The sequence below is a fragment of the Pholcus phalangioides genome, unplaced genomic scaffold, assembly GCF_987345545.1.
Source record: "Pholcus phalangioides strain wild (caught in Gottingen) unplaced genomic scaffold, Ppha-v1.0 ptg000010l_1, whole genome shotgun sequence".
Classification (NCBI taxonomy): domain Eukaryota; kingdom Metazoa; phylum Arthropoda; class Arachnida; order Araneae; family Pholcidae; genus Pholcus; species Pholcus phalangioides.
This window is the reverse complement of record NW_028301603.1, coordinates 20,418,561-20,445,158: the sequence shown is the minus strand read 5'-3', so window position 1 is coordinate 20,445,158 and position 26,598 is coordinate 20,418,561. Positions and strand designations below refer to the sequence as shown.

General features: G+C 40.1%; 1 protein-coding gene across 1 annotated transcript in view; it reads left to right on the top strand.

Moving 5' to 3' along the window:
• LOC149081088 (1-phosphatidylinositol 4,5-bisphosphate phosphodiesterase delta-4-like) overlaps nucleotides 1–25,464 on the top strand; it is a 37,595-nt gene extending 12,131 nt beyond the window's left edge. Inside the window, exons 5-20 of the mRNA XM_089237868.1 lie at nucleotides 773–888; nucleotides 2,271–2,340; nucleotides 2,501–2,588; nucleotides 5,234–5,351; nucleotides 6,354–6,439; nucleotides 8,035–8,155; nucleotides 9,260–9,345; nucleotides 11,856–11,938; nucleotides 12,942–13,061; nucleotides 13,164–13,260; nucleotides 14,760–14,939; nucleotides 15,485–15,598; nucleotides 19,752–19,810; nucleotides 19,922–20,057; nucleotides 20,534–20,683; nucleotides 25,142–25,464. Of these exons, the coding sequence (XP_089093994.1) occupies nucleotides 773–888; nucleotides 2,271–2,340; nucleotides 2,501–2,588; nucleotides 5,234–5,351; nucleotides 6,354–6,439; nucleotides 8,035–8,155; nucleotides 9,260–9,345; nucleotides 11,856–11,938; nucleotides 12,942–13,061; nucleotides 13,164–13,260; nucleotides 14,760–14,939; nucleotides 15,485–15,598; nucleotides 19,752–19,810; nucleotides 19,922–20,057; nucleotides 20,534–20,683; nucleotides 25,142–25,278 (1,761 nt within the window). The 3' untranslated portion in view covers nucleotides 25,279–25,464. The remainder of the gene's footprint in view (nucleotides 1–772; nucleotides 889–2,270; nucleotides 2,341–2,500; nucleotides 2,589–5,233; nucleotides 5,352–6,353; nucleotides 6,440–8,034; nucleotides 8,156–9,259; nucleotides 9,346–11,855; nucleotides 11,939–12,941; nucleotides 13,062–13,163; nucleotides 13,261–14,759; nucleotides 14,940–15,484; nucleotides 15,599–19,751; nucleotides 19,811–19,921; nucleotides 20,058–20,533; nucleotides 20,684–25,141) is intronic.
• The last annotated feature ends 1,134 nt before the right edge of the window (nucleotides 25,465–26,598 follow it).

The following is a 26,598-nucleotide window of genomic DNA, read 5'->3' as shown; positions in this document are numbered from 1 at the left end:
AAAGTTGCTATATCTCCATCTCAGAAGGGAACGGAGGGATAGACGTAAGTAGGTACATTATATTAATGAGCAGGGACCATCATATGGTGTTTTTAAGGGTATTTATGGCAAATAATTAAAAAAAAATCCGTGAAAAATCACCTTCAAAAAGTAGCCAAAGATGCGGACGAATTCGCTCCGCATCCGCATCGTGTGAATAGCTCCGAATAAACCTATTGTCAAAACTTCTATGTACGGATGCGGAGCCCGCACTTAGGTTTTGACACATGCGGACGACGTCCGGACCCGCATGAACATTTCCTAGGTGCGGAGATTTTTCGGCTCGTCTGAAAGGCGCAGTATATTCCAATTGTTAAAACTTCTTCCAGACCCGCATCCGCTCCGTGTGAAATGCCTCTAAAACCCTGAATTTTAACCAATCCGTGTCGATCTCATCAAATAATTGTGACTATAGTTTAAACCATGTCGGTGAATACCGCCCTTATTCATTTAGATTATTTCATTACACAAATGTCGCCAAAAACCTGACACCAAAAAGAAATGAACACTCCCTTTGTTCTTCAAAATTTGACCCATCTTTAACTTGGGCAATAACTACCCGTATTGTGCTGTACTTAGCTTGTAAACGACACATCGTCGCTTATTTGGCGACATTCAAAATAAAAATTAGCCAAATTTTTATGGATTTTATAACGCAATTTGAATTCGAATTTATATTAATTTGTGGATTATTGCATCTTTGTGACGAGATTTTTTGGTGTATCGATTATAGTCGGCCAACTTCAGGAAAAGTCAAGTCGATGGCGAAGAGTCGCTCGATCCAGACGAGTTCGTGCGTTTCTACGACTCTCTGACGAGAAGACCAGAGCTCGAAGAATTGATGATCAAGTAAGATCACCGCTACACACACTACTCTGATGTGAGACCATGTAATACATATATGTTCAACCCTTGGCTCTTGGAGTCATCTTATGTTGCCCGTGACCTCAAACTTAATTTTGTAAAAATGAATTGAGCAGCACAGTTCCCGATTCCTTGAAAGGCCCGTGGAACATTTACAGATTACTTAAGTTACCCATAGTACGGCTCCAGAGACATTTATAAAAAAAAAAACGGGTATATAAATGTACCCGTGGTGCATTTAGAGATGTGACACAAGTGGCACATTTTTACTGATCCGTAGTGTAGTTCGGTATCATTCAAGTGGATCGCGGCATTTTGGCAGATCATTTGTGACTTGCGGCACATTTGAAGATCACTCAAGTGACCCACGGCATATTTACAGTTCACTTGAGTGATCCGCGGCACGGGCGCGGTAGCCGAGGTCGGTAAGATACTCGCCTAAAGTACCAAAGGATGTTTAGAGGTATCGCGAGTTCGATACCCGGTTCGTCCTTGTCAGAAAACTTTCCCGACACAAGGGGTACAACAAAAATGGCGACATGACCGCAGCAAAAATTGCTATCGCAGGGAGTCCCCCATCGAGGGGTTAGCGCACCAACCTCTCGACGAGTATAAAAAAAACAAGCCTGCCGTTCGGAATCGGCAATAAATTGTAGGTCCCGGTCTAATTAGCCCTCGTGTGCAGAAAATGACCGTGGTGCGACAAAAATGATCAAAAATGATCAAATGATCCGCGGCACAGTTCTAGACTACTTAAGCGACCCGAGGCATATTCAGTTTATTTGAGTGACCCGCAGCAAAAAAAATCAAGTTTGTGACTTGGCATTTGAGAGATGAAATCAAATTTAACGCAGCATTTCAGGGATAAACACATTTGGCGCAGCATTGTAGCAATAGATTCATGTTTGGTGAAGTTTTCAATCGGTTGTGCCGCAAGAGATAAAATAAGTTGAAAAACCAATGTGTGTTACGGGGAAAAATATTCTTTTTTTGCTTTTCTCTGTTATCTGTATCAGTGATCTTGAACCTTTTTCAAGTCACGATCACCGTCCATTTTCATCACTAGAACATTAGAAGGATAACACCCGTATACTGTAAGCTATTGAAACTCCTACATAAGGCTTGAACTCAAATTAACATAATACTGGTCCTTGAATTCAATAAGAAGCATTCGTCAATGGCTCGAAAGTACGAAATGAAACACACGGGTGCCAAGTGAACATGGCGGTGTTCGCGAGAAGCAACAGGTTGAAGATACCTGATCTATTCAACCGCCCCCCCCCTCCCCTTCCCGGAAGATTTGTACGGATTTCTTATGTTTAAAGTTCAAAAAAATTCCAATGGTACCATCTCCTTTGTGCTCATAGGTACTCCGTTAGCCGGACAGCGTTACTAGGAGCCGATGAACTGCGCAACTTCATACAGAAAGAACAAAAGGTAACTGCAAGATGTCCCGATGGGCACGTAGTCATACTATAGCGCTTTTATCACTTATGTGCATTTCCGAAGGGTTGTATCGCGAATATGAATTTCTTAAGTAGATTTCGTTAATGCGTCATTTTATATAGAATGATTTCATGAATGACACTTATTGTAGGTGGACGTCAGGGTGTCGGATTGTGAGCACATTATAGACCACTACGAGCCGAAGGATGACAAAATACCTGGGTACATGTCTTTGAAAGGTATGGTTATCACCTTTTCAACACCAACACAGACTGACGATATTTCTTTGAGGTCAAAAGGGACATTCAGGGAATTTGTACCTGACAATAGATCAAATCACTTCGATCGAAGTGAAAGTTTGCCTATTCGGGACCGTTTTCTGGACGTGTTGCCAACCAAAGTACATGTTATACGTATAGATATTTTACCCACATCGCTTTTAATGGGCTGCTAATGCGATTCGGCCCAAGGGGGCGATCTCATTTAAAATCAATTGATATACAACGGGGTGCACATCCTTTTCAGTCATCCACGGGTTGGCATGCAGCAGCCTCGAATTGGATTCCAGGAAAGTGAAAAGATTTTGTATTTTCTGGAGACACAGCGGGCTTCTAGCGATTCTTTTCTTCCGTAAGAGCTGTGAAGTAGACCAATCCTCAAGAGAAAAACAGTGGTAAGAGATGGTGAAGTGGACATGATGAAACAATGTTCTAGCGTCCCTATTTCGCCGCAGGAGCAGAAGTAATTATTGGATACTCTAAACCCCTTTAAGTACGTTGGGAAGGGGCCGTGTTTGGTGAACAAGAGGATTTTTGCTCTCGGCCACGCTTCCCTAAACAGAGTAAGCTAAGGTATGTACCGTATCGTATGTATTGATATCTACTACCGGAACACCTTTCGCTACGGGCCTGATAAAACCCCTTGGGGAGGGGGCGTATTTGACCCGTTCGCAGGAGGTTTTGCATGCACCCCTGATGTACAGCATCTTCAACCTGTTGCTCACGAGCAAGGCTTCGATGCTTTAGCATGTTTTTATTTTGTAACCACGATTGACTCTGCGGTCCAGAGGTTTTTTTTTCGCCATTTCGTTGGTACGGTTGATACTTTATAGCGCCCCCCCCCCCACCCCGCAATGAAGATGGGCCCTGCCATTTGTCCCTTTGCAGTTTTTGTATAACGCCGCTGTGGTGGTCGAGTGGTCTCAGTGACGGACTCGCATCGTGGGGACCCGAAACCGACCATGGCCCCCGCTCTGTCCCCGTAGGGGATATAAGCTGGTCACCCAGAGGGTTTGGGGCATGGGGGAAGAGCGATGCAATATCCGGAGCACTAAGCACCCAAAGACCACCAGCGGATAAGAAGACAAAAAGTTGAGGTTACATGGGCAGGTGCATACGTACGTCGCCAGCAGGCCACGAAGGGGGCCCACAAATAACTATAGACACACATATATAAGATACATAAACATATATATACAAGCATATAAACACTCATATATATATAATATATACAAGACAGGCGACATTGTCCATTGACAGCAACGGGAATCAAGGAACTTCATTGTCTATCAGAAGTCGCGCACAAAGACACCGTGAGACAATCCCAAAATATCGCACATCGTGGGGACCCGGGTTCGAGCCCCACCGTCGCCACAGTGGTGGTCGGCTGAAGTTGGTTTTCTGTGGTTCCCAACTTCGAGGCGCAAATGCGAGCCGATCTCCCCGTTAAAAAGTCTCGCCACAGAGAGCAACAGTCCTACAAACAGTACAAATATTCAGTCCCTACACATCACTCACTTCACTTCTGAGATATAGATGGCAGCACTGAAAAATTAAACACAACACTAGATACGCACTCAGACTGGTAGGTACACACACTTACACTTCCGGCACAACTCACTAAGTAGTAAATTGCCTGTGGCGATAGACCTGAGTTGTGCTCGGTTAGAGAAGAAAAAAAAAAGTTTTTGTATAGCTTATGAGTTTTGCTAAGAATCTCGTATTCGCGAAGGTATTCCCATTATCGTAAGTAAGGGGGCCGTTGTTTCGTGATGCAGACATGTCCAGTCCGCTTCGACAGAGGTTAAACCAGGGCTGCTCTTATCAGACACGGGGCCCGGTGCAAAATTAATAGCTGGGCAAGAGGTGTCTTGATAACTTCGGTGACCATATAGCGCCGCTTTTATACATTCTGTGGGGGAGGTGAATCGAAAATGAAGAATAAATAAAAAAAATTATTCTAGCACCCATGGGGGGAAATACAGAATACATGAAAGAAATAATTTGAACAATTTATATAATTCAGAATTCCAGAATTGATGGTAATTCGGAATTTATAAAAGAAATAATTCCAGAATTAATTTGTTTCTAGATAACAAATGCAGAATCTCAGAATTCATGAAAATTCTGAATTTATGAAAGAAATTGTTAGCGTAAGTGCGGGGACAAAATGCGGCCGCACCTGTCGCACACCCCTAACGGCGGCTCTCGGTCAGTATCACCTTCATTAAAGTATGTATTAGCATGTCCCCCGGAAAATTCATCGCTGGGAACAATCACTGACAACAGTTCCACACGAGTGAGCAAATGATTGAGAGAATGAATGAGAAAATGATCGAGTGAGCCAATGTGTGAGTTAGTAAAGGAGCAATTAAGTGAGTGGGTAAGGGAGTTACGGAGGAGTGATTCAGTGAGTGACTCGCTCACCTGTTACTTGACTCGCTAGCCTTCTATTCACTATACAGTTCGCTCTGCCACTCTTGCACTTTCCTTCACTCACCCCTCTGTCATTTACTGACGCACTCACTCATAGCTTGCTTACTCATTCCTGTCAAACTTTCGTCTTTTGTGAATTTTCCCATAAATCATTCCATAAAACGTTCCAGGTTTCACGGAGTTCATGCTGTCCAACGAAGAGCGGATCATGAGCAAGAGACACAGGATCATCTACCAGGACATGACGCATCCGCTCTCCCACTACTACATCGCCTCTTCGCATAACACGTGAGTAAATCCCCCCCCCCCAATGGCCGGATATATTCTAGTGTCTTGTTGAAATGTATATGCTACGGTAAATATGATAAAAATGCGGTAATTACACATATAACTATCGGTTGTTATGCATACTTACCGAGCATTACGTTTCATAAATTTCCCCTGAATTTTTGTCATTTATACCGGTGATAATTCATCATACCCAAGCGTCGTTGGTAAATTTAATAAGTACTAAAAAAATTATGAATCGAATTATACATGATAAATCGTACTATATGATATTATACTATATAATTATCAGGTATCATTACATCGGGGTAGGATCGTAAAATTTGTCATTATATTGGGGTACGATCGTAAAATTTATTATAACTATACCCGGTTTCGCCTATATTCATCATACATACTAGAAAAATTTCTATTTTTTTCATATTTATCAAATTCACCAATTACACTGAGGCAGTGTTTCCCAAAGTGTATGTCTTGGCTCCCACGGGCCTCGCTAACCTTCGTTAGGGGCGTCGTGGCGAGGTGGAGATATTCATTTGTGTGCGTAATAATGCTTTGAAGTGGTTCTTTTATACGGGAAAATATCTACCAAACTATTCTGGGGAGCTGCAGATGAAGCATGGATTGGGCAAGAAAGCCGCGGGTGTGTGTGTGACACAAGTTTGAGAACCAACTGCACTTGGGTATTCATAATCACAGTTAAAGGCGATAAATTTCAAGTATTTATCAAATTTACCAACGAAACTTGGTTATTATGAAAAATCGCCGATAAAAGCGACGATTTTTTTAGTATTTATCAAATTTACCTAAGACGCTTGGGTATTATGCACATTCGCCGTAAAAAAAAAAGTGAGAAATTTATCAAACTTACCGCGAAGATTGGCAAGTATGCATAATAACCGATTTAGCGCATTTGTCGTAACATGTATGCACAATAGAGATCGTCACTTTATAATCTCGTTATCAAGACTGACCCTTTATTTTTCACTAATCTTTACGAAGGTACCTCCTCTACGGACAACTTGTTGGGTCCAGCAGCGTCGAAGGATACATAAAGGCTTTGCTCAGGGGTTGCCGCTGCCTAGAACGTGAGTATATGAAATTTGAACCTATTCCAAAAAAAAAAAAGTCATCTACGCTGAGCATCGATATGCTGCGAGTCCATTTCCAAACAGTGCTGAGGCGACACTTCGGCATCGATTCATAGTCCCTGAAGGACTATGTACGACGCTACTATGTACAATCCTGTACGATGTGTATGCAGGCAGGCGCGGATCCAGATTAATATGATGGGGAGGGCGAACGAATAAGTGGGGGCAAATGGCACAGCGGTGAATTAGTACGTCCCGTATTTTAAGGGACAAAACCATTATTTCCCTTCATACAGTCGACGCCGATTATTACAACCACGGATAATATCATTCGGATAGTGTTATCATTTTTGCAAAGAACGTAACAGACCAATACCATAACATGGAAAATTATCGGGTCTTCGGATAATGCGATCTTTTTTCCCGTCGAAAGTTTTTTTTCCTCATTCTGAATCTAAGATCTGACCAAACTTTTTGTTTCCCCTCTAAAGTTATCGTTATGAGGCTATGTAGGACAGGACGCTTTTTCCCCCTCCAACCCTCCCTTGTTTACAAACATTCCCGTACTCAATGTCTTAATCAGTCCGTAGTATTTATTCCCTGTGATCCATATACGTGTGGAGTTGCTTTTGCAATGGCCTTCCTGTAGTAAAGTCGGGTCAAGTATATCACCTTTTCTATTCAGTTCTTGATTAGTTTCTTTCAGTTTACCAGATTCAAATTTCTTCAAAAAGAATCTTATTTCGTGATATACAACAGACCATATATGCTCAACCCATCTCCCGCGGGACAAATGTGGCCCTCGGAGACATCTGATGTGGCCCGTGACCTCAAACGTAATTTTGTAAAAATGAACTAAGCGATACATTTTCAGATCACTGAAGTGGTCCGTGGTGTATTTACAACATCACTCAAGGAGACCGCGGTACAGCTCCACATCACTTAAGTGGATCGTGGTACATTCCGACGTCACTCAAGTAGCCCGCAGCACATTAACAAATCACTTTGGTGTGACCCACGGCACATTTGCAAATTATTCAAGTGGTTCGGGTTGCATTTTAATGTGACTTAAGCGGCTCGCGACACATTTCTAGATCACTAAAATGATTCGAACTTCCAAAAGATTGAGCACCCTAGCAATAGACAGTTCCATTTTAACGCCTTACTATGGCCGACTAACAAAAATGCAGAATTTTCGCTCAAAGGGGGGAAAAAACTCGTGTTTGAGAGAACAATTAAAAAAAAATTTCGAGATTTCTTCTGAAAATTTTGCAGCCAATTATGTGGGAAAGAAAAACAGTTGTCCCGTTTTACCAGTACGTCCCATTCAACCAAACGGGACGTATGGTCGTACTGGCAAACGGGATTTGTGATATAAACGAGTTTTCGGATATAGTTATAGTTCGGGTATTGTTTTTAGAAACCCCGAGTCCCGATGTGATATTGTAGATTGTATTTCTGCCTTGGGGGGGGGGGGGGCGATCACCCCCAATTTCCTGGATCCATGCTTGTGTGCATGAGTGCAATGAATGTATAATTGGAATGCTTGGCTTTCATTGACGGAAAATGTCCATTGTTGTCTTCTTCCGCAGTGGACACATACGATGGGAAAGACGGTGAGCCCGAGGTCTTCCACGGCTACACCTTGACCACCAGCATCCTCCTCCGCGACATATTGACTGCCATCAAAGAGTACGCTTTCCGGAATTCTCAGTAAGTAGGTTTCGATGCACTACATACATTTGCATCACCGGAGAATTTATTCCCGGTCGCACAAAACAAGCAAGGCTCAAACTCTTCTCCCTCTCTCTGTTACTAGTTGGCGATACTTGATCAGTGCCCATACTTGATATTTCTTTAGGTCGTTTCAAAATACTTTTTCAAGCGATCGATTGAGGTAGGGGGATGCACAACCCGCAGCCCGCCTAGAGGGTTTCATCTGGCCCGCAGAAGGTGTTTTGCGGTAGAAAAGTGTAAAGTATATCAATACACTCAACACGATAAATACGCCCAGGCTGAACATATTTCCTTCATAAAAATACGGGGAGAATTAGGGGGATTTATACGGGATATCGCTAATTATCGCAATAAAATTGTCAAAAAGTTAAATTGCCCCCCTACAGCCAGAAAAATTGTCAAAGGCAAGTAAAGTGGCCATCTATGCTATGCTGATAAATCGATAATTGCAGGAAATACAGAGCTGCTGCAAATCACAATTAATAAAAATTTAATTCACCAAAAAAGTATGTTTGACAAATATGTGAGATGAATATACGTATTCATATGACTATAGACTATAATTATGAGAGAACCATAATTATAAAATATAATTCAGAAGTTTATGAAAATAATCTTTATTCCAAAAATTCAAGTAAGCCTTGTTGAAAATGCCGAAAAACACGGGATATTTCATAATTGTGTGACTCGGGGGTGGGGGGGTGGGGGGGGGGGTGTGCCGAAATCATGGAGTGCCCCGTAAAATATTTGTCATATGGACAAAAGTTTAAACAACCCGTATTTTCACCAACACGTATTTTTTTATTAATATAAATAAAAATTCGAGACAAAAATGAGTTTTTTTATGAGTTCATCATCCAAAACTGACATGAATTTTGAATTTAAGGTGTTTCATGTATACGTCGTAAGATGGCGTTAAAAATACAAAAATGATTCATCAATAAAGTCCTCGATTCGATCAGGGACACAGCGCAGAGAGAAAATTGTTCCCGAAAGGTTAAAAAGAAAATTAAGAAATAGTGTGAATTGAAATTTAAGGTTGATATGGATTATTCATTTTTTGACGTTTTTCTTTCGTAGGTATCCTCTTATCCTTTCGATAGAGAACCATTGTTCCATTCGCTTTCAGAAGAAGATGGCGCGACATTTCGACACGATACTCGGCGGTAAGTGTACGATGCGATGTATGTTCGTGGCTTACACTCTGCAGTGGGCAGGGCCGCAACTAGATGCTTGGTCACCCGGGGCAAGTGGCATTTTGACGTCCCCCTTGTAATGTTGAATGGTTTGAGAATGAGTTTACGTCCCCTCGGGTCTAGCGCCCGGGGAACGAGACCCGTCTGCTCTCCCCCCCCCCCCCCGCCCCTAGTTGCCTAATCGACCCTGGCAGTGGGAATGATTTCTGGTCTAGGTCACTGAATTCACCGTTTACTTTCCTGTGACTAGAAGGCATGCAGTCTGTTCCGGACTGCAAAAAAAAAAAATTGGCTGGATTTTCCACGCGTGTCCGACCTTCATGAACGCTCTGATGTCTGTATCGGATGGGGAGCGGGGCGCGTCTGGTAATAAAAGTAAAAAAAAAAGTCTGTTCCGGTGGGCCAAGGCACCGAATTCACCCTTTACCTTCCTTTGTGAGTAGAGAGCGAATGCATTCTGGATGCTCACTCTGCCGTCACTAGAGAGAATGTAGTCTGAACGCTCTGCCGTAACTAGGGGGAGGAATGCCGTCTGGGTTCTTGCACTCCTTTGCCGTGACTAGAGGAAATACATTCTGGTTCAGAGTTCCAAGGCTCCGAATTCACCCTTTACAAATACAACGCCACAACAGGCAAATTGCCCAACGAGGTTGCTGACTTAAGAACATCATGGATCCCCGAACCATTTTTTTGGAGGCCCTACCTACTACACCACACATGCACCCCGCCCACACCCCCCACGCGGAACCCCCAACGAATCGGTACATGCGGGAATGTGCTTGTACGTGTAGTGAAACCTGACGTGAAGTTTTTTGTTTCTCTGTAATGCTTGTTTTTGTGTAGTGCTGCCATCTGCCACCAGTTTTTCTAACTATGAGTGAAGTGTTCTGATTGAATGATTTATCGTTGTAGGACTGTTGCTCTCTGTGGCGAGACTTTTTAACGGGGAGATCTGCTCGCATTTGCGCCTTGAAGTTGGGAACCACAGAAAACCAACTTCAGCCGACCACCACTGTGGGGTTCGAACCCGGATCCTCACATCGCGAGTCCGTCACTATAACCACTCGACCACCACAGCGGCAAACCTTCGTTTTCCCGAGAATGGGTGGGGGGGGGATGAAGTCTGGGTGATTTAACTCACACTCTCCCCGACAGGAAGAATGGCCAAAATTGAGAACTGTCGATAGAGCCTAGGCAATACCTTCTAAAGAACCTTCCTCTAGAAGGTGTTGGCTTCGGCCATGTATGGTTGGAAAGAAAAAAAAGTCAGTGAGCTTACACCCCGCCGCGCCGCGTCTATAGGAAATGCAGTGAGTTTGATCTGGAGGACCAGAGCGTTGAATTCTACCTTCACCCATCTACATAAGCTGATGGAGGGGAGAGGGCAGTTGAATTTTCTCTTTCCAAAATATATCTTCTCATCAGCCAGCTGTTAAAAATCTCCGTATGGATAGCGGAGAGTGACATCATCCTCGGACTATGAAAATGATCCCGTATTTCAGGGAAATAGGTACACATATGTGAACTGCCCATAACCATAGTCATGGGACCCCGCACAAGATGGAGTCTGGCAAGGCTATGACCCAGAAATCAATCTCATATGTTGATATTTAATTTTTACTCTATATATTTATTCGAATATCAGTATAAAGGGTACACGCTAAAAAAATTTGTCGTATTGAGCAAAAATATTGCCATTGTCAACGGTGCAGGGGGGGTTTACGGAAATTTCGCCTCCGAAAATTTCATCCCGGATATTTCGCCTGCCCTGACCATGTGAGTGACGAAGTGAGTGGGTGAGTGACTATATGAATGACCAAGTGAATTCGTGAGTGACCGTATGAGTGAACAAGTGAGTGGGTGAGTGACCGTATAACTAACTGAAGGAATGAATGAGTTCCGAATTAGCGATTAAGTTAGTGGCCGTATTAATGATCGAATGGGATATTTCGCCCCCGATAAAATACCGATATAAATATATTTTATCGATTATACATGATGTAACTATATCATACGGTCATTCGCACACCCATATGGTCACTCAAAGTCAATAACCCTCTTACTTAGCTACTCCTACGGCCATTCATTCGGCCATTCACTTGGTCACTAATACGGTCACACGATCTTCACTCGGTCACTAATGCGGTCACTCGCACGCTCACTCACCTAATCACTTGATCACTTGCATAATCACCGACTCAGTCACTCATACGGTCAAAGCAGGCGAAATGTCAAGGACGGAATTTCCGTACTTCGGTGTAAAGTGGGGAGCGATGTCTCCAGTAAATCAATCTGTTTTGCCCCACGCGAGAGAAGTAGGTGGTGACATCTTTCTTACGAATACTCGATGATTGGGGCAGATGAACTTTAATAATACGGTCTCATACATGGTAATTTATAGTTATTAATTTCCGATTTGCGATTAGTAGGCCATCTTGGAACTTAAAATATTGCCTCTTTTTTTGTTTCTCTCTCAACAGAATACCTTTACAAAGAACCTATTCACGATAACGAAACAGACCTACCTTCACCAGAGCAGTTGGCGAGAAAAATCCTGATAAAGGTCAGTGAAAGCCAAGTAAAGTGGTAGAATTCACGTCGTTTGGATCACTTATTATAGAAACGGACTTGGATATAATGTAAATGTTCGACTTGGAGCGTATTGATAACCTTTGATTAACCTTGCATGTAACTACCGTGAAAATAAAGAGGGGTAATAGTACACGCTAAGGCAAGCAATTTTCCTAATAGAACCCTGGGTCGCAACCCACTCATTTGAGAGTTACATGCCCCCCCCCCCCCACTCTTCAGAAGTGGCAACCTTGCTTACATCTCCAGGAGTGACGGTGAAATTTCGTCTTTCCGATCGTAGGTGATTGCTAAGGGGAGAAAATATCGCCCCTTTTCTTATTAACTGTATTGTGTGTGTGTGGGGGGGAAGATTTCCATCTCGGTACTAGGGTTACAATAGAAGATTTTTCCCCTTTTTGGGCGGCATTGGCTGTAAGTCCATGAAAATATGTGAGCAAACAAAGCGATTTGTGACCGTAGGTTCCATAACGAAAAAAAAATTCTCACTCCCAGAGTTACACTAGGATCTTTTTTCCCTCGTTTTGGGCGCCAATGGGTTGAATTCCAATGAAACAATGCACCGAACAAAAAAGTTATTCGCCACCCTAGGTTCCATGGCAAAAAAAATTTTCCTCATTCCTAGGGGTTAAATAAGGACCTTTCTCCCCCCTCCTCTTTTTAGGTTTGCCAGCGACTTAAATCCCATGAAAACCATACGCCAATTAAAAAAAGTCATTTACGACTTCTAGTCAAATGACAAATAAAAAAAAAAACTTACTCCTAGGGTTGCATTAGAATCTTCTTTCCCGTCCCTTTTTTGGCGCCAGTGGCTTAAATTCTACGAACACATGGTGCTGAACAAAAGTCATTTACAAACTTATGTTCCATGGAAAGTTTTTTGTTTTTTTGTCTTGACGTGTGCTTTGCCTCATTTTGACGGTAGGGTTCTGAGACAACCCGTTTATATTCTTATTCATGTTCATGTATCGTTGAAGGCCAAGAAATCGACGGCAACTACCTCACAGGAAGAAGACGACAACGAAGAGGAAGGGAGTGACAATGCCCGGCACCTTCCGGTAGAAGAAATCGACGGAAGAGTTGCTGCTGCGCCAATGGTAACTAGTGCTTTTGTTGCAGATCTTGCTGCTAACATGACCATGCAGTTTTAAACATGCCTTTCACCAAGAAATTGTTAAGATTTGCGTTTGTCATTGCAGAAGCACTCTGGCGGGGGCGTCGCTAAAGAATTGTCGGACATAGTTAATTACTGCAGCCCGACGAGGTTCGAATCATTCGGGGATTGCATGGTCAATTGTGAGTCATCATTATTTCTCCTGCTTGTAGATATATTGAACATTCCGATCCGAATGGTCATCCGAAAGAAATATTAAATTGGGGTTAATACCTCGCCAGGTATTAACCCCCCCCCCCCCCCATTTACGATCACGGACGTAATATTGCGTCCGTGGAGTAAATTCAAACAAGTTCTCTGTTTTCTCTCCTCTCTCGCTTAACCATCGCAAAGCTTTATAGTAACCCTATCTACGGAAGATTTTTACTTTCCCTCCCTCCTTTCTATACGCCTGTTAATGATCCCCCCCCCACATATATAATGCATCGTTCTATATACATGTGTAAGAGCGAAAGAGACATATGAAAACAGGACTCTTGAAAAAAAACTCCCTTATCTATTATACATTTTTCTTTTATGTTTTCCTTTCCCAGTTCTATATTTTTCTAATGTGCGTTTCGGTTAGGACAAGGTTACCACATTTATCACTGATTCGTTAAACTCACGCACTATTAACCTCTTTGCGATCACTGGCGTAATATTACGTCCAAACACCAGTGGAATAAATTCAAACATGTTCTCTGTTTTCTTTCCTCTCCCTTCACCATCGCGAAATTTTATAGTAACTCTATTATCTACGGAAGTTGCTTTTTCTTTCCCTCCTTTTTTATAATGTATCTTTTTACTATATACATGTACGAACGAAAGAGAACAAGTAGGATATATATGCTCAACCTATGACTCTCGGAGTCATCTGATGTGGCCCGTGATCTCAAACCTAATTTTGTAAAAATTAACTGAACGCCAAATTTACAGATCACTTGAGTGACTCGCCGCGCAGTACCAGAGTACTTAAACTGGCTGTGTCACATTTGCAGAGCACTTCAGCGACCGGTAGCGCAGTTTTACATAACTCAAGTGATCTGCGACACATTTAAAAATTATCAAATCACTTAAAAGGCTCGTGGTACATTTCTAGATCATTAAAACTGCTAATGGCGTATATCTAGATCATTTAAGCGACGTCAAGCACATTTTACTGCCAAGCCTTATTAGCAGTTCATCTCCGTGGCACAGATAATACATACGTACCGATTCTAATTTATGACCCAATTAACTTACACTTCCATTTTATTTCTTGGCGATTTTTTTTTCTTTTTAAAAGGGTGATAAACCCTCGTTTTAAGATGCCATGCACAAACTTGATCTAGAAAACGATAATTTGTGATCTAATTAACGTATATCTTCAATTAGTATCTTGGCGAATTTTTCCTTCAGTTCACCATTAAAAGGGTGATATACCCTTGCTATAGGTTGCTACGAACAAAAATGATCTAGAAAATTAAAATTTATGACCAATTAACATACTCCTTCCATTGATATCCTGCCGATTTTTTCTTTTACCTCACCGCCAAAAGGACAATATACGCTTGCACTAAGACGCCTTCATATATGAATGGGCTGTACCTTGCGCAGCGGAATTTTGGCGTGATTTTTTTTTTCTTTCTATCCATCTCGACAGGGAAATTCTACGAGATGGCGTCATTCCAAGAAACGAAAGCAGAGCGTTTGGCGATCGAGTCGGGCGCGTCTTTCGTGTCCTACAACAAGAGGCACTTGTCGAGGATCTATCCAAAAGGTACAAGGACCGACTCCAGCAATTACGATCCGATCCAGTTCTGGAACGTTGGATGCCAGCTGGGTAACTACCGCTTAACATTATTAGGACATATACAGGGTGATTCAAAACTCAACGTACAAACTTTCAGGGGAGGTAGAAAACACAAAAAAAAAACAGAATCACATAGGAAACCACAACCTGATCTACTGGAGGATAAACGAAGATGAACAAATGGCAAGCCAATAATGGGTGGGGGAAAAACTCCACTTTATTTAACGATACTTTACACGAGGACAGACGTGTACACGTGAAGTTTCACAACAAGTGCTAAAAGTTCTTACCATCAACAGTTATGCACGCAATGAAACGTTTAAAGAGTTTTCCCCCAACTATTGGCTTGTCATTTCTGCATCTTCGTTTATCCTCCAGTTGATCAAGTTGGGGTTTTCGGCCATACATTCCTATGCGATTCTGTTTTTTGTTATCAGTTTTGTTTGTTTTTTGTTGAGTTTTGAATCACCCTGTATAAGAAATGCCAAGTACTGTATGTATGTCGTTTGTTTGGCGATGAAATTCCACCTACATGTGAAAAAAATGTAAATATTATCACGTGTTTTTTCTTTCAGTGGCGTTGAATTATCAGACAATGGACAAGCACATGTACCTGAACGAGGCAAAGTTCGCGCAGAACGGAAGATGCGGATACGTGCTCAAACCCCGTTTTTTGTACGACGAGACAAGTTGGTACCTTCCTAATTATTATTCGTGTCCAGTTTCGTCATTATCATCCTTTATTAGCCCGTCCATTTTTTTTTCCGATTTCAAATTTATTTTACAATTTGTGTGAATACATGTTTATACAGGGTGTTCTGTAAGTGCTAGCACGGCCTTTATCTCATCAACCGCCTGTCGTAGAAGCGTGATTTCCATGTAAGGGTACGTCCATAGTGCACCGCTTCCCGCTTTATTGCTTAAACCGCGGCAGTTGTAGAAGGCGAGATGATCCCTCGCGATTCTAGCCGGTGGTGGTTATAGTGCACCGCTCGCGGGAGCGTCTGCTTGCATGAGCAGTTGGCATCGTGGAGCTATCACGTGGGGATCTATTGTGTTTTTGTTGACAACAAAAAATATTTATCATAAAATTAAACATGAAAGAATGACGAATGCACATGAAATGAATAGGACTCGCCTTGAAGTTGCTATAGGTTTAGTGTAATCGCTAATAATAGTTAATTAATTAATTGATGATAAATCAGCGATTTCGCTTTTAGTGCCACAACAAATTTTCGATTAAAAAAACGAGAATTAATCGTTACAAAATTCCGTTTGATTTAGTTTTATCGTTAATTAGTTTATATTAATGATAAAACTAAATCATGATCGATAATCAACTAATAACGATAAAACTGAACTGGCCGTTAATTAGTTGATTAACTAATTATCGGCCAGTTCAGTTTTATCGTTATTAGTTGATTAGTTAATTATCGATCAGTTAATCGTTAATTAGTTAATCAACTTAATTAGTTAATTAACTAATTATCTTATGAGTTAATTAACGCTAAAACGAAATCCAACGGTATTTCGATTAATTAACGATATCGTTTTTATTACGTCAACTAATTAACGATTAGTATTAACAATAATTAGGCGTCATAAAAACTCCGTTGGATTCAGTATTACCATTGATGATCCTTAATTAATAACCGATTTCGCTTATATTATGCCATAACTAGTTAACGATTAGTATTGACAATAATTAATTCTCACAAAAACTCCAATTGGATTCACTATAATTGTTAATTTTCCTTAATTACTTAATGATTAACGATTTTGCTTTTATTATGTCATAATTAATCAACGATTAGTAATAACGATAATTAATCGTTACAAAAACTCCGTCGATTTACTATTCCACTATAAAACGAACACAGAGGAAAGTATCCGTTTTAAAGTGCAAGCGGTGAGCCGGTCAAGCGAGAAAAAGAAATAACAATTCATTCCGGTTAAAGCGGGTAAAATCAGTTTCAGCCGGTAAAAGCAGGTAGGCGGGCGCACTATGGCCGCCCCAATGAGTTTTCACGATCTATTTTTAGCCGCGATAAAGCGAGTAGCGAGAAGCGGTTCACTATGGACGTACCCTAAGAAATGCTCAAAACGTGTTCAAATATTACCCTGTTCCAGCTTTAAGAGTAAGAATACAATGTGCCACAAACTAAAAAAAATCTAAATTTTTATGCAGTTCCCTTATCTTCTAGCTTCTAATTAGAAAGTTGTTGCCTTGCATCTCCCGAGACCAACAGAAAATTATAAAAAACGATAATTCCATATTTCTAACTGTACTAATCACTGAGATATTTTAATTCAAAAACGGAGAAAAGTTGGGAAATAACAGCAAAAAAAACTTAGACAATGCTCCTTTCCCAACTTTTCTCCGATTTTTGAATCCCAACATCTCAGCGAATATTGCAGAATAAAAACATAAGACCTCTTTTGTTAGACTCAGAAAAGATAGGCCAACAAATTTCTGATTGGAAGTTAGAGGATGGGGGGAACCGTATAAACATTTAGATTTTTTTATGTTGGCCTAACTCTCGGCCGATTCGCTAACTGGCCGTAACTTAAATATCTAAAATCATATCTATGGTCATTCATAAGGGGGAATTAAATGACCGACATCCATTATCGAAATCTTGAAAAATCTGGCCACCCCCCTAATTATATACGTTTCCAAACCGGATATCTTGCTGATTCCCGCCAACTATTACTCATTTATGACCAAATTATGTTCTTCAAAAGGCATTACTTTTTTCCATATCCCTCACCCCGTTTTTCCTGTAGCGTGTTCCCAGGGGTGGCTCTTGGACCCGTGCGGCCTGAAGGGGTGTCAAATCCGGATTGAAAGGGCCAAAAAAACTCGTTATAAAAAACGTGGTCGGGAGTAGCCAGAAACAGGTCCCGTACGGGTAGAATTTTTTTTTTTTCGAACCACCCCTGTGAGTTCTTTATAGGCAGAGATGTTTGGCGGGCTCCTTACAATTACTTCACCCTAATAATTTCATAATTTATAGTGTTAAAAAAACTAATGAAATACATTCTTGCTCCCCTCCTCCCTTGAGCCCCGTTAGCCTCTTCCCGTGGTGGATGCATGCTCAAGGTTCCTGGGGGTCTATTACGCTCATGTCGTTATGCCCGCGTTTCAAACGTGTTTGCGGTGCATTGTGGGATAGATTTACGTCACCATCGCTAAAGGTTGATTTTTCTCACATCGTTACTAGCGATTTTCGTTATCGACATCGCTACGTGAAACGTTAACTAACGAGAACCGGAGACCACTCGTTATGTTCGCGTTACGGAAATAAACATGGCCGCTCGCGCGTACATTTTTCGATGGTGAGAGCAACGGAGACAAATTAGTTAGAATTGGAAATTATTCATTCATTATTAATTTATCAAGTTGTTCATTATAATGAATAATAATTCTCTGAATTACATTACTTAATTTAGTAACATGATTTAGAGACAGCATTATCGTTTAAAATGTTATCTGTACACATACTGATTGGAAAAAATTATTCATAGTGGTAAATCGTTATAAATTATTATACTCGGTACAAAGATAAATCTCTACACAACGTTATTTTTTTTTTAAATCTTGCATGGAAATGTCTTTATTCTAATCTTAAACTCATCTCAATGTAACAATATTATTTAACTGGTAAATCTCTCTATCGCGATGTTTTCAAGACATTTTGAAATTTGCTCAATATTTTTTTGCATCTCGTTCAAAATCAACGTCAATATATATTTAAACGTCTCCAGATTTTCCCCTTCTTAATTCGTTTAATAACATTGATATTTTGTAATATGAATTAAGTGTTGCTACTTTCTGTGCAGTACACAGAAGTGTAATGCAGTAAACACCATTACACACACACTATACTCTGTACACTATAAAAAATCTTATAAATAAAAAATCTATAAGTAAATTTTATTAATCAACAAATAAATTTTTTCTAATCCTTGAGTGCATTTTCTGATCGGAGTATAAAAAAGACGTCAACAACAGTGTAAATTTGGTGGCACTTCATTTTCATGAGTGAAACAAGGAAACCAATTTTCTAATTAATGATGTAAATAAAAGGTTACTTGTTCTTGATTTTGACTTAATATCAAGACGGTAGATAAATGTGTTAAAAACATGGTAATATATGATGATGATATTGTTGATAGTCGTTTTGGAAATTCATAACATCATTGAACTTCAATAGAAAATCATTTTTTAAACGTAATAATTTCGAAAATTTCCCCGCGCCAGTATCATGTGCGTGCATAGCCTACCTTTTTCTCAAATATTTGATGAAAATAAAAATAATCCGGATGAATTAAAAAAAATGCAGCTTAGAAAATTAGGGACAACCAACACACACTAACGCGTACAAATAAATAAAATAATAATAACGCACGTGCTGCAGCACTCGTTGATAGTGATGATGATTATCAGCAGCGGAGAAAATTATCCGATTGGTCCATCCCTTTCGGAGCTAACGCAACTCTCGGACCAGGGAGTTTTTCGTAAAATAGATAACGACATACCGCTGGTTGCTGAGAAAAATCAAGTTTTTGACCATGATCGCTGAGATTTGCGTTATGAGGCTCGTTGAGAATTTGCGTTAAGGGCGTGACGTCACTAACGACCTCGCTGTATAACGACGTGAGCGTAATAGACCCCTGCTGATCTACTGGTCACACAAGTCTCTGTCTAGGAGGCTTTGCATGCTCCCAGAACAGGTCAAAAATCGACAGTTCTGATCATTCAATGTATTTTCGCCGAAACTCGCCAATAAAAGACTTGAATATGTAATAATATTTTAACGTTTTTCGAATATATTTCAGTTCCATACGATCCTAAGGAGAAGCTTGACCCGAGCTACCAACAGTTCCTAACAGTGACGGTGAGTTTTCACGAAATTAACATATGCGTGTGTGTGTGTGACGTAACAACATCTTGAACACAGTACCCATCAATCACACTGTCATTTAACGAGAGTGGCAATAATTCGCAGGTCATAAGCGCTCAGCACCTTCCGAGGCCGAGCAAGATGAGCGAAGGCGACATCGTCGACCCTTACGTCTCAATCAAGGTGGTCGGACATCCCCTGGACTCTCAGAAGAAAAAGACCAGCTACGTCCAGGATAATGGTGAGTCAAAATATACCACGTAATCATCTTCACATGATCGGCCGATGTTAAGATGATCACGGATCTGTGGATTTTTCCTCTCATTAATTCTGTATTTTCATCAATATATTCTGGGATCTTTCATTAATTCAGAATTCGTATCTAATTCTAAATTTCCATTTCCTTAATTCTGAATTTTCGTCTCTAATTTTGTGATTTTTCTCTCATTAATTGTGAATTTTAACCAATTCTTGGATCTTTTCTTTGATTAATTCTGGAAATAGATATTTTTCAGCATTCCTGTACATTCTGTGATGATGCATGAGCCTTTGGATACCAATTACCTCCTCCCCCCCCCCCCAGAAAAGATATAAAATCGGGGCTAAGGAGCCGTGAAATTTTTCCGCATCGGTCCCAGCTGATAACGGGCGACCCTGTCTGTACATGATAACTTACGATTCCCCTTTGGATTGCTTACTTATAAATGTTTCTTGCAGGTTTCAATCCGGTCTGGAAGGAGATGTTCTTATTGAAGCTGAACATGCCGGAGCTGGCCATCATCTGGTTCAAGGTCAAGGACCAGAATTTCAGCGGTAAGAACGAGATGCTCGGACAATACGCTATTCCTTTCACTTCGATGGCGCAAGGTGAGAGTCTGACGTCCTAAATTACAATGTAAACCATTTTGAAAATGCGATTTATGCTTGTAAAATACACGAATGGGAAGAACAAGAGACACCATAGAATGTTCATGAAATATTACGAAATTCGAAACACGGATGGAATAACATGTTCTGAGCCCGTGATCCTTATTTTGAAATATAACATGCGTTTAGTCGCAAGAGTGGCATAAGTAAAGACGATCATCATGTGCTATTCGTGTTTCCAACTGGTTCTTCAGTATTTTCATCGCTACATGCTGCTGCTATTTTTTTTTAATTTCTCTTGCACCGCTAGATAGCGCCGCAAGTTTTCTTGAAAATCTTTATTTTTGCCGTAAGATGACACTGGTGGTGTATCTTAGTAACGCCGTCCATTGCTTTCAAAATAAAGGAAAAGAAAGCAGCGTCATCTAGCGGAAAAATGTGCCATTTCCAGCAGTCGTATGTAGTGTGGGTGAGTCACTTGACATGCCAGAAGTGACACATTCTCCCCGCTAGATGACGCTGCTGATTTTTCTTAAATTCATTTATTTTCACCGCAAGGGGACTCGGATGACCTTACTGAAAATTTTTTAGGAGTTTCCCCTCAACTTGCGGTTTTCATGAAAGAATTCATACCTTTTTCTTATCCGACAATTCAAGCAAAAAAAACCGGAAGTGGGAGGGAAGCTTTTTATAGTTAGGCTGACCATATTTTCTCGCGAAAAATACGGTAAATTGGGCTTCGAAATTGTCTGTTTTTGACGTATTTCCAACGAAGCCAACTTGACTTTTAATTCTTCGTTTTATTCTTCAAATCAACGAATGTTTTAATCTTTTCAATTCAGGAATTACATTACGATAATTACAACTACAAACAAGAGTATTCTTCTCATACATTCGTCATGTTTTTTTTTGTTTTTTTTTTTATTCACTGCAATTTGATGGTACTTGCGCCAAAAAAATCAAAATCCAATCCGATTCACTGCAATTTGAAGTGGAGATTCATCTACGCGATTAGCGACTTTGCTAACTTTTAGCATCTTTTTTTGGCGATAATTGGCATTGCCCCGTATTTTCCGAAGTTGATTTTCCCTTATTTTTCTCGAGCATTTTCCCACTACCGTAATATCGAACGTTTTGTGCTTTCGGTCACAAGGTGGCTTCATTATGGAATTACTGGAATGTATTCTGACAGATTAACACACTGTAAGACAAACACTGTTTGTTTTAAATAATTGCGTAAGTGAAAAATTAAAATTCCGTGATTTATGGTAGTGATACATTCCCAAAAAAAAGGAGAAATTTTTCACAAGTTCATTTTTTTTATTTTCACCAAAAGAGGGCTCTGATGGTCATAGGCGTACGCAGAATTTTCTCGGGGGGGGGGGGGGGGTTCAATTTTTTTTCTTTTCGGGGGTTTACGTTTTTTCCTGCAAAATAACACTATAATTTCGGCTTGGGCATATTTGCGTATGCTGATGATGTTACTGAGATGATCGTTGTTTTTCACCCCAATTTCCGATTTTACCAGATCCTGTCATGATAATTCCGGCAAAAAAACCTGGCCGATTCATTTTTCCTGATCAAGAACCAATTAGGTGAAACTGCACAGCAAAAAAAAACCCGGGGAAAAATTAAATCATCCAGTGGCGAAAAAGTGATACTTCCAGCAGTCAAGTGACACCTATGCTAGTAGTTCCTATGTAATGGTGGGCTATTGTTAACCGTGTGGTGTTGTGTCCCAGTTAGTCCTGATTTTGCTTTCAGAGATCGTACACTTCATTTCATTGACATGCCCCCCGCTGTCCTGGGATATTCTAAGTGCGGCCACGCGTGAAAATCAAGCGGAAGAGTCATGACAGCTGGTTGAGAAGTGGGCACAAGGAACTATGAAAAGAAAAAAAGTGAGGAAATTTAAATGAAACTAAATTTCCTGAATATTTAAATGAATTAAATATTCAGGAGAAAAGCGTGACACTACTTTCAGAATCCAGCAGAACTGGCCATATTCACACCTAGGCCCAGAATATCACTTTCCCCAGTGGCCCATGAACCAAAACAAAAAGTAATCTCACTGAACTTTAAGCCAAGGGTGCAGCATTGACCTTATTTTATCAAAAAAATTTTGTTTACTATAAATGTACTCAAAAAGTAATAATATGAAAGGTCCCACTCTTGGATGGGGGGGGGGGGGTGACACGAGAAAATATATATTACAAAGCCGGCGATAAAAGGTTTGAGATCCGTCAAACATTTCAAAACAAAGATCATGCTCAAAAAATGTTATATCATGTCATAAACTGTTTCCAAAACGTTTGTGTCCTTTTTGGAATTTAGACATTTTTCTCGAATTTCTAGAAAAATACTGGTCAAATCGTTCTGAAATTTTGGTCACGTGGACCCAGTAGCGGATTAAAGTCGGTCGAGGCCCCAGGCTTAAAAGAAAATATTGGGCCCCTTAAATTAGAAAAAAATATGAAGTTTGAGTTTTTTGGGGCCATTGCGAAGTCGTGGCGCCCAGTGCGACCGCCGTTAAATCCGCCTCTGCGTGGACCCTATGCTTGTACTCACAATTTCCAGTGAAAATTTAGTCATGAGTGCATTTATATAGGAGACCGACAAAAACTAATAAGAGAAAAAGGTCTTGATCAACCTTGTGTGATAAACTACAAATGATTTGTAATTTTCTAACTGTGTTCAATACATGTGTGCATTTTCGTGAGAATAGCACGTATATTCACGAAGGTATGGATGTTTTATATAAAAATTCCAATTTTCATCGTATGTTTTTCGCGTATAACATGCGGATTCGGCAACCAATTTTTATAAAATTCAAAGAAAAATTGGCATTATACACAGGTGACACCCTGTGTAGGAATTTAGAATGTGACCGTTTATTATTCAATGTGATATGAGCATTTTTAATAAATGATTTTTTTTATCGTGCAATGATCAGAAAATACGGATTTCATTTTTTTTTCATAATTTAGTTGCCAGATATATAATGCAACTGCTATAAAAATTCCAGCTGAATGTCGTGAAAATTCAGAAAAATATATATGAGAAAGCGTAAGCTGTGATTTATGTTACTGGCTAAGGATTTTCCACAAATTGATATTTCGATCATTTTATGTCATTTGATTAATTAAAAAATAAGCCCACAGCTTCAAGTGAATGAACGAAGACGTATCTCATGCTTTTTTAGAGAAATTCTTGAACATAACACGCGTTAATAATGTCAAAATGAAGAAACTGAACGAAATAATCAAGTGACAGAAAATAATCGAAATACCAATTTGTGGAAAATCCCTTATCCAAGTACTCTCAGCCAGTAACTTAAATTATAGCTCATGATATCACGCATACACCTTTCTGAATTGTCACTACATTCAACTGAAATTTTTTGCATAAAGTGCACTGTATATCTGGCAACCAAATCATAAAAATATATATATATATACATATTTCTTGCGCGCACACATTTTAAAACTATTTACTTTAAAAATGTTTGAATAATGAATTATCACATTTTGAATTCCCACACATGGTATCTCATGTATTTTGCCAATTTTTCTGTAAATTTCATAAAAATTGGTTGAAAACTCCACATGTTATAAGCGAAAATCATGCGATGAAAATTGAAATTTTTATGGGGAAAAAAAATTTATATCTTCGTGAATATACGTGCTATTCTCACGGAAAAGTATTTCGCAAAGTTAGTACAATATTTTGTGAAAGTTAAAAAAAAAAACTGCAAATGATTTGTATACACCATATCATACGGGGGGTTGGTCAAAAACCTTTTTCTATTATTTAATTTTTTTTTGTCGGTTCCCTGTTGGGCCATTGATGTTGACACGGTCCCTCATAAAAAACCCCAAACATAGAAGAGAATTTCGCTGAACTCGAGGCCTCTTGTTTATAAAATGTTTGTTCACTATAAATTTTTACTCAAAATCACTAAAGGTAGGGTCACACTAGTATCAAGTCTGTCCCAGTAGTCTTTCGCAAATAATGCACTCGTGACTAAATTTTTACTGGACATTGTGAGTACAAGCACAGGGTTCAAGTGACAGTCAAACCGAAAGATACCGAGGCCACATCGCCATATGGCAATATCGGCTCATTGTCCACACGGACTGGATACCTCTGGCAATTTATTCATAAAAAAGCATACATTACAAAATATACATTACAATCATAACAATAATAAAATCATAATCTAAGTGTAAAATCAAGTGACCGAAATTTCAAAACGATTTTTAATTGGGTTGCTGTATTTTTGAAATATATGACATCCATAGTTTTATGGGCCACGTCGTTGGGCATTTTGCCTGTTGTGGCCTTGTATTTGTATTTGATTTGTTCTAGAAGTTCAAGAAAAATGTCTTAACTCCAAAAGGGAAACAGACTTTTGGAGTGTGTATGATATACACCTCTGTTTTTTTTTTATTTCACTAGGTTACCGTCACATCATCCTAGAAAACAAAGAAGGTCAGTCGATCGCTCCAGCCTCGCTGTTCGTGAAGGTGACTGTCGGTAAATACAACACGCCGAAGCCGTACAAAAAATTACTGCCGTCTCGATTCCAGAGATGACCAATCAGAGTGTATAGCCGTGCAAAAAATTACTGCTGTCCTTGCTACATGGTGGCTAATCAGAGTGTTTGCCGACGAACAATTTCTAGAAGTTTCTGCTGGATCAGAAAAAGGAAAAGAAATGTGCCATAGTGTATCCATCCGTACATGGATATGAGTCAAATATGATTTTCTGATAATACTGTACTTATGTCTTGTCTTTTTTTTTTTTTTGTCATTAAGGAAATTCAAAAGCTAATTAGCACCGAAATATTCCAAGGATTTTCTAAAAATAAGCCAAAATTGGCTGCTATACCTTTGCTGTAATCTAAATCATACCCATGGCCCGCGGTGTCGGTAGTCTAAAGCATACGAACTCAACCCGTGGCCAGCGGACCAAAATTTTGTTAATGTTAAATACCGTGGCCATCAGAGTAATCTGATGTGGCCCACGATCCCCTCAAACCTGATTCTGTGAAAATTAACTAGCAAACCAAACATACACCTCGCCCATATTCCTCTGAGGAACCTCTAACGAATTGGTACATGCTGGAATATGAGTGTACGTGTCATGAACCTGACGTGAAGTTTGTTTCTGTGCAGTGTTTGTTGTGTGTGATGCCGCCATCTGCCATCAGTTTCTCTAAATATGAGTGAAGTGTAATGGTTGAATAACTGCATCGTTGTAGGCCTGTTGCTCTCAGTGACGAGACTTTTTAACGGAGAAATCGGTCCCTGCATTTGCGCCTCGAAGTTGGGAACCACAGGAAACCAACTTCAGCCGACCACCACTGTAGCGACGGTAGGGTTTAAACCCGGGTCCTATAAAAATAAACCAAGTGACGCATTTAAAGATTACTTGAGTAACCAACGGCACATTCCCAGAACACTTCAGTGAAGCGCGGCACATTTCATTATCACTTAAGTGACCCGAGGCGCATTTAAAGATCACCTAAGTGGCAAGCACTACAGTTCCAGATCATTTAAAGAACTCGTGTTTTATTTACGGATCACCCCGAAACATTACCACTACTACTAAGTCACACATGTACCTCGTCCATATTCCTCTGCGGAATTTCTAACGAATTGGTACATGTTGTGACGTGCATGTCTGTGTTATGAACCTAACGTGAAGCTTGTTTCTGTGTAATGCTTGTTATAGTGCTGCCATCTACCGCATATTTTTTAACTATGCGTGAAGTCTAATGTTTGAAGATTTTAGTGTATCAATTAATAATTAATTAATACACTTCACTCACTATTGATCGAAGATTTTACCGTTGTAGGCCTGTTGCTCTCTGCGGCGAGACTTTTCAATGGGGAGACCCTTGAGGCCCTAGG